The 13,901-nt window shown below is 42.9% G+C and overlaps 1 protein-coding gene across 1 annotated transcript in view; it reads right to left on the bottom strand.

The window, feature by feature from the left end:
- Positions 1 to 7,247: 7,247 nt before the first annotated feature.
- The window catches only part of TRAPPC11 (trafficking protein particle complex 11), a 43,476-nt gene continuing 36,822 nt past the window's right edge, over positions 7,248 to 13,901 (bottom strand). The window contains exons 29-30 of the mRNA XM_015426967.1: positions 12,940 to 13,107; positions 7,248 to 8,463 (exon numbers count right to left, since the gene is read on the bottom strand). Coding sequence (XP_015282453.1) covers positions 8,419 to 8,463; positions 12,940 to 13,107 — 213 coding nt within the window. The 3' untranslated portion in view covers positions 7,248 to 8,418. The remainder of the gene's footprint in view (positions 8,464 to 12,939; positions 13,108 to 13,901) is intronic.

The raw sequence follows: 13,901 nt of genomic DNA, 5'->3' as shown, positions 1-13,901 counted from the left end.
GAGGAATAAAACTGTAGATGGGAACAATTTTTATTAAATTGAGAGAAAGAATTATATAATTGGTATAATAAATTATGGTATAATATATAATAATATAATAAATGGTATGTCAGTTCAATTGCTTTCCAGACTTACCTCACCCCACCTTCATACAAATGCTAATAGGTCTATAGACAATGGGATGGTCATGCCTACAAACCTTTATTCAGGGAATGGAGATTTGGAGGTGTTAAATACTAGAGAGACTTCAGGAAGGAAATTCTGGAGACTTCAGGAAAAGCTTCTCTGACCTGGTCAGTGGATGGGGGAAAGAGGATAAAACTCAAGGGAGCAAGGAGAAAGCTCTCTTCTTGTGCTGAGTCCATCAGAGCAGACTGAACTCTTAACTGAGGTCTGGAGGAGGCAGCCATTAGCCATGTCTTACTTGGCCGGGACAGCTGAAGGTAAAGGAAACTCTGTAGAGATATGTAACTTCTCAAGCTAAAGATCCTGTCCTATATTTTAACATCTGATATGATATATATAGAGAGAGGGACACAGGAATTGCATTTTACCCATTTCTTTTGAAACCCTTGCTCAATCTGGTACAGTGCTAAAAAGTATGCTTGTGAACTTTCTCTTTTTATTTATTTATTTGATTTATACCCCCACCCTCTCCTGTGGGGTATATTTTTAATAAATACTTTATCACATTTGGTGCTGGTAGTGGTTCTCTGTACCACATAGACCACCGTCTTGGACATGCTATTTAAAAAAGAAGCACCAGGGGAAGGCAGGCAGTTGGCAAGTGGCTATTCCTCCAGGGGTGCACAAGTCAGTCAATGGTCCCCATGGTGACTAAGTGCTGGGCAGCGGGAGACACAGAGGCAAGGCCTCAGAACTTGGAAGGGAAGCTGATAGTCCTGACCCTCCCAGCGAGAAATTCCTTACAAAGGTCAGGTGGAGCCTCTCCAGGTGTTGAGAAAACATTGGAGGGCAGGGTGGAACAGGGTCTGCAGGTCAGAACAGGCCGGTTCTGCCACATGGTATAATAAATTGAGAGAAAGAATGGTAAAAATAAGAAATTTGTAGAAAGCCAAAAGCAGTTTTAAAAATATGTATAAGTATGGTGCCATGATAAATCTGTTCTTCTTTCGTGTTATACAAATCCATTTTATTTTTTCTAAATGAATAAAAGGTTTTGCATATAGTAATCAAAACAGAGGTTTAAAAGCAATTTTGTGCTTGTAGTCTTAAGATGGGATGGAATGTAACAAAAAGTAGGAGCAAAAAATACAACCTGTGCATTTTTTCTCATTGTGGGTCTCCACTTGTGTTTATATAACTATCCTTTTAGAAAGAGAAGACTGACATCTCCATTATACAAGTGCCTTGCAGGTGTGGACACACCCAACAAAATTTCTGCCAGCAGAATGACAAAATCAATAAAGGGAAGGGCTAAAATTGGGGTGTAAAATGCACAGAAACACTTTTAAAAATCCCGTCTGCACAATGCAGTTTGGTTCTCTCCCCCTCCCCCCATCTCTCTCCCTCCATTTACTTTAAATCTGTTTTAAGCCATTCACCACAATGTATAGGCTTATAATTTCTGGAGGGTACCATTGTTCAGTGCTTGCTGAAGACAAAGAAGAATCTCCAGTCAGCACTATATGTCTGGAGTTTACTGTATTACAGATGTAACAGAAGATGTGAAGTCTCTCATATAGTCACTGGGAGAGCTAATGGGTAGAGATATAGGAACAGGGTTGAAGGTGGAAGTCTGGTGTCAGAGTGGAGATCAAGTTTTTGGCAAGAAGCAGGAAAGATCAAAAGGGCAAGAGCATGGTGGGAGACTGTTTATTGGTGACATATTTGTGCTTCTTAGGGATGCCAGCCTCCAGCTGGGACCCTGGGGATCCCCTGGAATTATAGTTTATCTCCAGACTACAGAGATCAGTTCCCCTGGAGAAAATCGATGCTTTGGAGGATGGGCTGTCTGGCATTGTACCCTACTGAGGTCCCTGTCCTCCCCAGGCTCCATCCTGAAATCTCCAGGAGTTTCTCAACCTGGAGCTGGCAACCCTAGTGCTTCTAGAGTGAGCAGGAAATGGGAAAGATGGAAGGGGGAAGGGTGTAAATGAGAATGAGACTGGGAGATGATCCTGTGATGTTCAGGTGGATAGCCATGCTGGTCTGCAGTAGAAGTGTATACACTTTTGAGAATCAAAGCTCTGTCAGATATGAGCAGTGTTTCCTCTAAGCTGAGTTAGTGTGAGCTAGCTCACAGGTTTTTTAGCCTCCAGCTCACAGGTTTTTGTCTCAGCTCAGGAAGGATGGCTCCAGAGCAAACGTAATTTATGCAGTAGTCCAATCGCTTGCTCACAACTTTAATGCCAGTCGCTCACAAAGTAGAATTTTTGCTCACAAGACTCCACCGCTTAGAGGGAGTGTTGGATATGAGTAGAAATGGCAATCCCTGAGAGGTGTGTTGCAAAGAAGGGAGTCAGGAAGCAAAGGTTAAATGCTAGAGGCAGCCACCAGTAGTCTGACTGGTGAGGACAGGTTGGAAGCACCAGGGAGTCAGAAGGGATACCAAGGAGAAGAGAAATTTTAATCTGTCAAGGTTATGAGTGTCATGCATTGCAATGCATTTGTTCTAGTGGAGCATCTGAGCAACTTCTGAAGGATCACCTCCGTCTGGAAATGTGTCTTGTCTTCTCTCATCTTTACTACTGCCTTTGTCTTCTGATAACTCTTTTCTCTTCAGATCAGTTCAGAAAACCCTGTGAAAGTGAGACCTACTATTTGCAGTTATTTGTAAACCAATATCCTGGGCATAGCTGGGCCATCGACTCTACTGTGTAGTCTTTAGGCATCTTGGACCCAAGGTAACTTCCACAGTCTCTTTCTTTGCACTTCCCTCTTACTGCTTGAAGTTTTTGTTGTACAGCTACCTTTATTGATTTACATACCTCATGTATAGTTCTCCTTTCTCACTGAGACCTAAGGTGGATTACAACGAAAAACAGTGTACTACCAACGATACAATACATACAGCCAGCATTAGAGAACACTTTAGATTATGTATAACACGATATAGTTGGATTACAAAATTAGAGAACGATGCAATACAACTAGTGCAAAGTATTCAATGAAGACTGCCTACAACCTCAGGCACAACTGCCATCATGAACAATTCTGTTCCCCACACTCTCCAGAATGATCGGCACATGGGAGGCCTTCCTGACCACATAAATCAGGCCAGTCTACCTGGTGGGAACCACAACAGAGAATGCTCAGGTATGGGCAGCTGTTCATCTAAGGTCCCTGCCACACGGCAGGAAAAACGATGACCAGAGTGCGGCTAATCTGAGCCGCACAAAACTAGAGACACCACGGCGGGATCCCACGGATCCCGAGCCGCGGTGCCGTTGCTCCCCGGCACGATCAGATGCCAGGGAGAACGCGATGGTGGGAGGGGGAGGCTGGCGAACTGTGCATGCTCACACATGCGCAGTTCGGCCAGGAGCCGGGGATGCGCCGGCGGAAAGACGCGTCGGCGATCCCATGGCCGCACTTGCCGCGGCCTTTTTTGGTGCGGCTTATCATCGGAAGGGCCGGATCGGGGACGGGCGAGCAACGCTTCCCAGATGTTGCGGTGGGATCGCGCCCATTTGCCCCGCCCCCGATCCGTCCCTCTCCCGGCCCAATTCCTCTCGTGTGACCGGGGCCTTACTCACTTCATGGTAGGTCAAAAAATTAAGTGACTGCCCTTCTTTCTTGAGTTGTTCTCTCAGACCTGAGCTCAACATCCTTCACTGATCCCAGATGTCTTGTCTTGGCCCTCTGCCTAGTACAGCCAAGCCAGATCTTAGTGATTTTCTCTGCGATGTGGCCTTCCAAAGTTTGAATTTTTTCCTGCTAATCCAGAAACATCACACTATTCAAGGTGATAATGAGAACTTCTGATCAGAGAGGACGTAACAGCATGTTCCCTATGGTGCATCAAGAAAAACCAAGTTCGTTTTCTACAGTTCTTAAAGCCAGGAACAATTTAGCAGGAAAAATGTTATTGGAGTCCCATTTCTTGCAAGGAGTACTAAAATCTAACACTGATTTTGCAGAAATGTTTTTTTGTTTGCTAGAGGTGGGAATCTACAAACTAGTGCTACATCCCTAAAACTTCAAAGACTGGGAGATAAAACAGACATTTAATTAGTTAGTGGGTGCATTCCTCCTTAATTTTTCCAACAGTGCCCTAAATGCTTTTCTAGCCCTGCTAGCTACTTGAGTTTTCTCATGAGATAATTCCCATGTCACCTTTTGGTTTTCCTAGGCAACATGACTAGTCTGGCCAATTAAATATCTCTGCCTTAAAGAGGAATTAATGTACGCCTTCTGTAAATGAAATGCTCTGTCTGTTTCCTTAGGATACAGCTGAAATCTCTTAACTGTTGGCCTACTTACCCAAAATGTAAAACAGAGCTTCTATAAGCCACCCACAGAGATCCCAAGAGATGGGGCATCCTTTTTCAGGATTCTGGTTGCTGACCTGCCTCTATCACCACTGGCCTTTCTTCTTCCACCACCCCCATCTGTCTATATTGTATCTTCTCATTCTGCAGTTTGCAACTGTATTTCCCAGCCATGGGGGGGGGGGGGAATACCTACTACAGCAAGAATTAGACCATTGGGTGCAATACCCCACTTAGAGTACTGGTTTGCCTCACCTCCGGAGTTCTGTTTTTAAACGGCATTCTAATGGGCAGCTTTTCCAATTAAAGGATCACTTTAGAATAATAAAGGAATCATTAAAAGGATTCTTGTGATTAGCTGTACTTCTTGAAACAGCGTACTGTTCCAAAGCCCCCTCCCCATCTTATCTTCCAAGTCTGGCCCATCCAAAACTCCCTGCACACGGATATTTCAAGATCCTTCTTACAACTAAATGATCCTGGGGGGGGGGAAGAATCCCCGTGTATCCGCTACGATTGTGAGCAAAGCAGCATTCTTAACTCAAGGGAATAATTATTTAAGAAAGTTCATTCCAGAGGAGTAGCCGCATTAGTCTGTAGCAGTAAAGTGAAACAGGAGTCCATTGGCCCCTAACAGTTTTTACTCCAGCATGAAAATTGGTGAGTCAGTCTGGAATAAATTATGCTGGGATGCATTTTGTTAGTCTGTAAACTGTCACTGGATTCCTGCTTTAGTTAAGAAAGGTGTTCATTAGAAGTGGGTAAAAGCTTCTGAGGTTGAAAATGATTGTTCTTTACTCAGGCTACTAATAATCCATGAATATGGAAGAATCCCGAGATGGCGCCTGGTTTTTTGGCCACTGTGGGACACAGAGTGTTGGACTGGATGGGCCATTGGCCTGATCCAACATGGCTTCGCTTATGTTCTTATATCTGGGTTTGTGTTGGGATTCTGAATTCAAGGTTGATGGTTGTATTCCAACCCCAGAGCCACACTTAGTAAAAAAAAAAAAATCTTTACTATAAAAACAAAATAAAACATGGGTATGGTACTTTGGATAAAAGAAATAAAATAAAAAGTTACATACTTGCAGTTACTCTCAGTAATATATGCTAACAGCTACATCTTTCTATCTCTCTTGGATTCTAGAAGAGAACTACCTCTTTGGTTCACACAAAGGGCCATAAACTTGTGAATACATTAATGCTAGATCAAAGCATTTCTACAAACACGTTGTTAGTTGACCAATACAAAGGCTACAGGTCCCTTCATTAGGATAAACAACTGCCACAAACTTTCCCACCGTTGAATACATTATGTAACGTAACATCCTGTTTGCTAACAAACAACCTTTAACTCTGTAATGGCTGAAGTGTAAGCAACTTGCAATTCCAACAGTTTGACTACAAGGTTCTAGTTTGTTGTGAGGATTTCCATTCATTTCTGAAACCCTGCTTGGAAATAGGGCAGGTTCACCTAGGCTGCTTGCACACAGAGACCATTCACCATTTAGTTTCTGCAGCTGCTGTGAATGTGGTTTGGGAAAGGCCACAGCAAAGCTGAGGAAAATACAGAAGTAATACGAATAGAAGATGTCACATGGATGCTACTCAAAACCCTGCTGTTGTAAAAAATCCAAGGAGGAGCAAAATATCCACGTGGGGACACCTTGTGTTACCTTATCAGCTACAATCACATCATAAAAGATTATGATATTCAAGGCATTGTTAGATCCAGCTTCTGCCAAGAAAGTGGGAGTTGCAAGGTTCAGGAAGAAGGCAAAGTCTAGGCAAGGCACAGACATGTAAATCAAAGACCATGCAAGATAAGAAGAGGAAAGCTATAGACAGGGTTAAAAAAAGGTTGGGAGCAATTGCTCAGGGCTTCTTCCCATGTTACAGTGGGAAAATACTTCTCATGTTCCCTCAGAATCTTTTTTAAGAATCTGCCACATTATATAGATGGAAAGTGAGATCTTCCAGTTGAGTTCTTGCCAACAGTACATTATATTAGTTGCCTTCGACAGTACGTTATATTATCATACATCATGTTAATTTAAAAAAAATAAAGATACAATAAAACGAGAAATTTGAGGGGTAATTGGGATTTCCCACACTTTCCCCTTGCATTGAGAACTTGTCCATCATCAAGATTTCCTAAACTGTACTAAATCAACTTGTGATGATGCGACAGACAGAAGGCTGTCCTGCCCCTCCTGAAGGGGAAAACAACCATTCCCTGGAGCCGATGGGAGTGCTGCCTCCAGCATCCATCTTTTTAGGGGGGGGGGGGGGGAGGGAGGGAGAGAGAGAGAACTGTTCCAAAGAAAAAAATTATAATTAAAGATAAAATTATAATGCAAAAAAAAATCAAGCAAGTAGCAATTTCAGTCCATCAAATGCAAATGGACAGGACCTCCCTGGCATACATCACCCAAGCAGTGCACCCTCGAAGCTGAGTTAGTGTGAGCTAGCCCACAGTTTTTTAGCCTCCGGTGCACACATTTTTGTCTCAGCTCGGGAAGGAGGGCTCCAGAGCAAACTGATTTGTGCAGCGGCCAACTCGCTCGCTCACAACTTTAAGGCCGGTAGCTCACAAAGTAGAGTTTTTGCTCACAAGATTCAACAGCTTAGAGGGAGCAATGGCTCCAACACTGTCAGATTCAAAAAGAGATACCGCATGAGATTAGGAAATTGAAGGTTAATATTTTTTTTAAAAAAAAAAACCTCACAAAACAGCCTTTATTTACATGATTTTATTGCAAATATTCACATGAACATTGATAGGACTGACTTTAACGTTCTTTACGCAGAACCATCCTGATGAACTTTAGTTAAAAAGCAAATCCAACCACTTTTGTCCAAGAGTCGATGATACTGCAGGGTAAGTGGCCCTTTCCCCATTATTTCCATTTAAAGTTCATAACTACAGCTCACAGCAGCAAGTATTATTGGAGCCAGTCACTGCCCTGTACTGAACTGCTAAACTCCAAGTATGCAGTTTCACACATGCAATGATTAACTTCCTTATCTTAAAGACCTACCTATTCTGTGGGAGAGAAATCTAATAGAATCCAATGACAATGGGAATATTTAAGTTACACAGGGGGACCCGCAGTTCTTAGACACACAGCCCCTTGACAACACAATGGGTGCCATACTACCACCAAAACGTTATAAGCAAGAATCCCCCAGGCCAAGGAAACTACAACTATTAGGAACTGGTGAGCCCAAACAAACCTGGATTTGCCTCTAAGGCTGTGCAGTTATAAATTATCTTATTGTCATGGGATTCTCCCACTTCAGTATCTTTGCCTCTTTCAGCTGTAGGGCGGGGGAGACACCTTGGAAACAGCTTAACAGTTACTACAGTGATACTAATAGCCAGTAACTTCCCAAGCACCATTAGATACTTCATTAATTACATTTGTTCATTCAAAACATGTGCTTGGGTTGCCCGAAGCCAATAGGAATTTGACTGTATCCTGTTCCCTGTTCTTTACATGGCATACAGAGTGGCACTAAAATGAGGTTCTACAAGAAACAGCACTTTCAATGCTATAAAATTTAACACACACACCCCTCCATAACAACAAAACCCACAGACCACTGCACCACAGGACAGCGTGAATGAACAAAATGAGATTTCTTCTTTTTGGCCAAGTTATCATCCATACTGTCAAAATATTCCATATCCATAATAAATAATACTTCCATTTAACTTTCAGAAAAGGCAAAAGAAAACATTTAATCCTGTTAAATAAAGCACTGACTCTTACCTGCATATTTATTAGCATCACAATTAAGACTTAAGTTCCGTTAGATCTGACAACAGTTGTTTCCAATCTCAAAACACAAAGTCCTTTTTAATTAATAGCTTGAGCAAAGCTAGAATTTGAAAAAGCCAGAGTTCTGTATATTCTGTGCAAGATTCTGGTTTCCCCTTAAGTGTGTGGATCCTCAGCTACGCAGCAGCAATTGAAGCGTTATCTGCTTGGCGGCCTTGTGGCTTTAGAAGGCGGGGAGAAAGAAATCAAAACAATTTAAGGTTTAAATAGCTTCAGGTATTTTAGAATCCACATAGCCTGCAGCTGAAAATCCAACGCAGTCTATTGTCACTTTGAATATCTTTCTCAGAGTTCTGTCCCTTTAATATACCCACTGCCATATGATCATTAATTCTTTATTGCATTTAAATGGAAGTAATCCCCACCACTCTCAATCTATTATAAAGAAACAAGAAGCAGGACCCGCTCTGAGACTCCTTTGGGTAGTGAAGGGCGGGGTATAAATCCAATCTCTTCACTTCTTCTTCTAAGTTCATGGGTTCACAGTAGGAGCATCACCAGCTTGGAAAGGGAGACAAACTTCCCGGCTGCTGAATTCTTCTCGAGCTTTGAGGGTAAATCCAACCCAGAGAAGAACTCTGCCCCTAAAAATGCACTGGGGGGCGGGTGGAGGCATGGAAGAACAGCTGCAATAACTCCCCCATCACATCAGTCCCCAGCAGCATGGTAGATAATTTGGGGGTAGAAAAAGGGAAGTCTACACCTAAGACTTCCTAAATCCTAAAAGAAATCAACCCTGACTGTTCCCTGGAAGGCCAGATAATGAAACTGAAGCTCAAATACTTTGGCCACCCAATGAGAAGGGAGCACTCCCTGGAAGGAGGACTATACATTGAATTTATAAATAAATAAAAACAAAAAACAAAATAAGCTTTCTGATGACTTATCCTCAAATAACTTGGAGGCGGAACCAAGCAGATCTGGTAGGAGCCTGTCTGTCTCTAAGCAAAATGAAATGGAGACAGACTCTGTGAGGGCTCCAGGCAAGAAAAGAACCGTTTGGCTACCGGTGGTCTGTATTTCCCTCCAGAGAGGCAGACAGAGATACACACAAGACAGACGCCGTCTGTACTTCAGGACATCCCACTTTTTGTGGGTTCCTATCAATACATTCTTTGAGCAGTAAACAGGGTTTTCATCTACTGCCCTCGTCGTTTTGCAGAAGGGACTGAAGGGTGCCGTACAAATGGAAACTTTATAGCACAATCACAAATCATTCCAGCCCCTTTTAGGAATCAGATCCAGAATCTGAAAAGGCAGAAGACAGCTACCAGAGGATGTTGCAGTTACCAGAGGGTGTTGCATGGGGTGGAAAGGCCCAGCTAGTAATTTCCTAAAATACATTTACTTCTTACACGCCCCCCTGCACCATCAACTGCAAGTTGCAACTCAAGTTGGTTAAAAGTAACATAAAACTGAAGTGACTACAACCACCACTAGATATCACACACAAACACACATAACTCAGCAAAGTTCCACTTCTTTAATACTTAAATTCACTGTTCGTAATTGTATTTCAATCTGATCTTCTCTCCTGTTAATGTGACAGGGGACAGCCCAGCTCTTAATCTTGTCGCACCAGCGCACAAACACTTAAATGGCTGTGTTCAAATGGCTAAGAAGTGAACAAACTGAAACTGAACCCAGACAAGAGGGAAGTGATGCTGGCTGGGCAGACAGAGATCTTGAAGAACATTGTGCTTCCTTCCTTCTGAGGAGGTTCAGTTGACCCCTGCTGACTTGGTTAAGAGCCTAGGAATCATAACGGATCCAGCATTGCTGCTAGAGAAGGAAATCGTCTGCAGCTGCAAAAAACAGAGTCTTACAACTCAGTCTAGCCTACAAGATGGCACCCTACCTTGACACTGCCAATCTGGCCACCTGAATCCATGCCATGGTTAACATCAGGTCTACACGACGTAACTGCATAATCCTGATCTTACTAATTGTCTAAAGTATGAATTTTTGAAACACCCACTCTCCCAGGTTTCTGCAAAACTCTGAATTTTTCAGGATTCTTTTTACACAGGTAATAGGGTTCCACTGTAATGAAATGATTCAGAAAGATGCTCTTCCTTCCTTCTGAGGAGGTTCAGTTGACCCCTGCTGACTTGGTTAAGAGCCTAGGAATCATAATGGATCCAGCATTGCTGCTAGAGAAGGAAACTGTCTTACAGCTCAGTCTAGCCTGCAAGATGGCACCCTACCTTGACACTGCCAATCTGGCCACCTGAATCCATGCCATGGTTAACATCAGGTCTACACGACTGTAATGCCCTTCTACCTAGATCTCCCCTTGAAGTCAATTCAGAGAAGTCAGCTGGAGCAGAATGCTGCAGCCTGGCTCCTATCGTATTACTCCATTCTGCAGTCCACTGCCTGCCTGCACCAGTTATTAATTCAAGGTACTGGCTATCACATGCAAAGTCCCTTCATGGCCCTGCACCCTCATATCTGCAGGACCACATCTCCCCCTATGCTCTGCCATGATAGCTTTGTTCATCTGAGCAGGGCCTTCTGCAGGTGCTACCCTGCAAACCATGCCGGTACCCCTTGCATTCTCTGTTGTGGCCTCCCAGCTTATGGAATGGCCGGCTTGATGAGGTCAGGAAGGCCCCCACTCCCCTGGCCTTCTGCAACCTATGCAAATCTGAATTTTTCAGGATTCTTTTTACACAGGTAATAGGGTTCCACTGTAATGAAATGATTCAGAAAGATGCTTTGGAAAAGGCATAGAAACTGCAAACTATACTACCATGTACCGTCTGCTGCTCTGAGCATGCTCTAACTTTCTAATCTTTGCTTCATTTAACAGGCCCTGTTTAAATGGTTATGTCCTGTTTCCAGCTGTTTCAGACTTCTGCTTGTTTTCACATTTCTGCAACCCAAACTCTACTGCACTACTGGGTGTCCCATCCTGTTGATTGTATAGTCTGCCTCGAGTTTCAGTGTCTCAGTGTTAGAACGGATAACCGGCTTGATGAGGTCAGGAAGGCCCCCACTCCCCTGGCCTTCTGCAACCTATGCAAAACTGGATTTTTCAGGATTCTTTTTACACAGGTAACAGGGTTCCGCTGTAATGAAATGATTCAGAAAGAGGCTTTGGAAAAGGCATAGAAACTGCAAACTATACTACCACGTACCGTCTGCTGCTCTGAGCATGCTCTAACTTTCTAATCTTTGCTTCATTTAACAGGCCCTGTTTAAATGGTTATGTCCTGTTTCCAGCTGTTTCAGACTTCTGCTTGTTTTCACATTTCTGCAACCCAAACTCTATTGCACTACTGGATGTCCCATCCTGTCGACTGTATAGTCTGCCTCGCGTCTCAGTGTGAAAGGCAGACTATAAATAATGGACATAAATAAAAATGAATAAGGTGCTAGCTACACAGACACACCATTACACCAGGGGTGAGGGAACGCTGAGTGCTACACACTATCTGGTCTGGCACAGTCCACCACTCCAGTTCTCTGAACTGCGTTTCCTTTAGAGCCAAAGAAAGAATGAAATAGGGTCCCTGAAGGAAAAAGGCTCAGTTTTTTTTCTGTAAAGTAGTTTAGGCTGAATACAGCCACAGAGAGATTAGGATTTAAGTCCTGGGTAAGCTCACAGCTTCTTTCCCCTGGAGGCAGTGGGATCACGCCTCTCCCTAGCAGCAAGTATAGTTGACAAGCTGGATAAAAGGTATATTGATTGTCAAAAGTTTATGAGCAACACCCATTCCTGTTGGCTGTGCTGCAATTAAGTACAGAGCAACTGTTTGCAATGAAGGGAGGATTAGTTTGGTTTTTACTGTGTAGTTCACAAAAGAAGCATCACATTTTTCAGGGACTTAATTAACTCTGTCTGGACAGATCTCTTCCTCGGCCACTGACATGCCCTTTCTTCACAGTAGTAGCAACATAGCGTGCATGAAGGTTTAAAATAAAAGGGAATTACTTTCTTGTCACAAAATCTGGGGTGGGAAAAACGATATCCATTCACTAATTCCATTGTATAAGATCGAATGCATGTTGGGTCTTCCAGCAAAACATCAGCTGCCCTTAATACAAGGAGTTGTCTTAGCAACCAAATTTTAAAATGCTCCTAATGCAGCCAACAAAATCTCCATCCAACCGAGCGTTTAGGCAAATTGTAAGCTTTGCTATTACATTCCATAACTCTCAGTTAGCTGTTGCATTGGCTTTTAAGAGTCTAAGGCAGGTTGACTATACAAGCATTTTCGGTCTTTAAGAATGAAGCATTGCTGGAAGAACTTTGAATGGTCTTGCTGTCATTATTATGCCTTAAGGTAAAGGTAAAGGTTCCCTTGCTCGAAAGCCAGTCGAATCCGACTCTAGGGTTGCGGTGCTCATCTCCGTTTCAAAGCCGAAGAGCCAGCGCTGTCCGAAGACGTTTCCGTGGTCATGTGGCCGGCATGACTAAACACCAAGGCGCACGGAACGCTGTTACCTTCCCACCGAAGTGGTACCTATTTATCTACTTGCAATTTCTTGCTTTCGAACTGCTAGGTTGGCAGGAGCTGGAACTAGAGACAGGAGCTCACCCTGTCTTGCGGCACCCGGGTCTTGAACCGCTGAACTACTGACCTTCCACAGCCTGCAGTTCAGCGTCTTAACCACTTGAGCCACCTTACCTTCACAAAAATGTGTGTTGGGATAAATCGTCTAAGCAGCTGGTTAGTGAAATGAGGAAACCGTAACAGGTTGATGTTGAGTGATGGTAATTGCTGATAACCAGCCATGAGAGGGTAGAAGTTGTACAACATTTCCTGTTCAGTGCCAGGAAGAATTCGCAACCTTATCTAAAAACACCAAAAAAAAAAAGTACAGGGGCTTTGATTAGAGTCTTTCCTTAGCTTGAATACAGGACACAATCCAGAAAGCCCATTTTATACATTTTAGTATAAATATAATCAAAGTGTCTTTGAGATACTATTATTATAGAAGACTCTTAATTTACATTCACAATTCCCCAACCTCTCCTCCCCTTCTATTCAATATTGTCCTCACAATATCAACCTTATAGCTAGGCAGGAACAGTAATGTACAAAGGCTTACATGTATCCAGGGAATCACTAATGAATTAATAAAAATTAACAGCCTCCTACGCAAAACCCAAATTGCCTTTTATACTGTAGTACACAAGTAAGGTTTTGGTTTTCTGGGTATCTTCCCCTCCCGCGGCATACCAAATTTAATCAGGAGCAGCCAGAAGTCCAGTTCCCTTGAGGTGCTTGGATATCTGGGGCCAATTCACACATATGACACAATGTGGTTAGTACTGCAGATGCAAATTTTATTCTCTAGCTTTTTAATCTGGTGTAAGGACATTTTACATGCTTTAAACATCTTTTTGCAAGCCAGAAAAGCACAGCTGGGTTCATGATGCATTTTTGAAAAACAGCTCGTCAAACTGCAAGTTCCTTCGCCCCAACAAATACAAGTAACTGAAGGATGGCAAACAAGAATTCTGAACTCAAGTTTCAATTAAAAGATTTTATTACCAACGTCAATCACAACCATACAGTTATGCTGCCTTAATGTGTTGGACTAACAAAAAATGACTCCATGGATTCCTAACAGTGGGTGTTGCTTG

Source organism: Gekko japonicus, unplaced genomic scaffold (genome assembly GCF_001447785.1).
Source record: "Gekko japonicus isolate JY-2015 unplaced genomic scaffold, Gekko_japonicus_V1.1 scaffold185, whole genome shotgun sequence".
NCBI lineage: Eukaryota > Metazoa > Chordata > Lepidosauria > Squamata > Gekkonidae > Gekko > Gekko japonicus.
The sequence above is the reverse complement of the archived record's forward strand: the minus strand, read 5'-3'. Positions and strand labels throughout refer to the sequence as shown.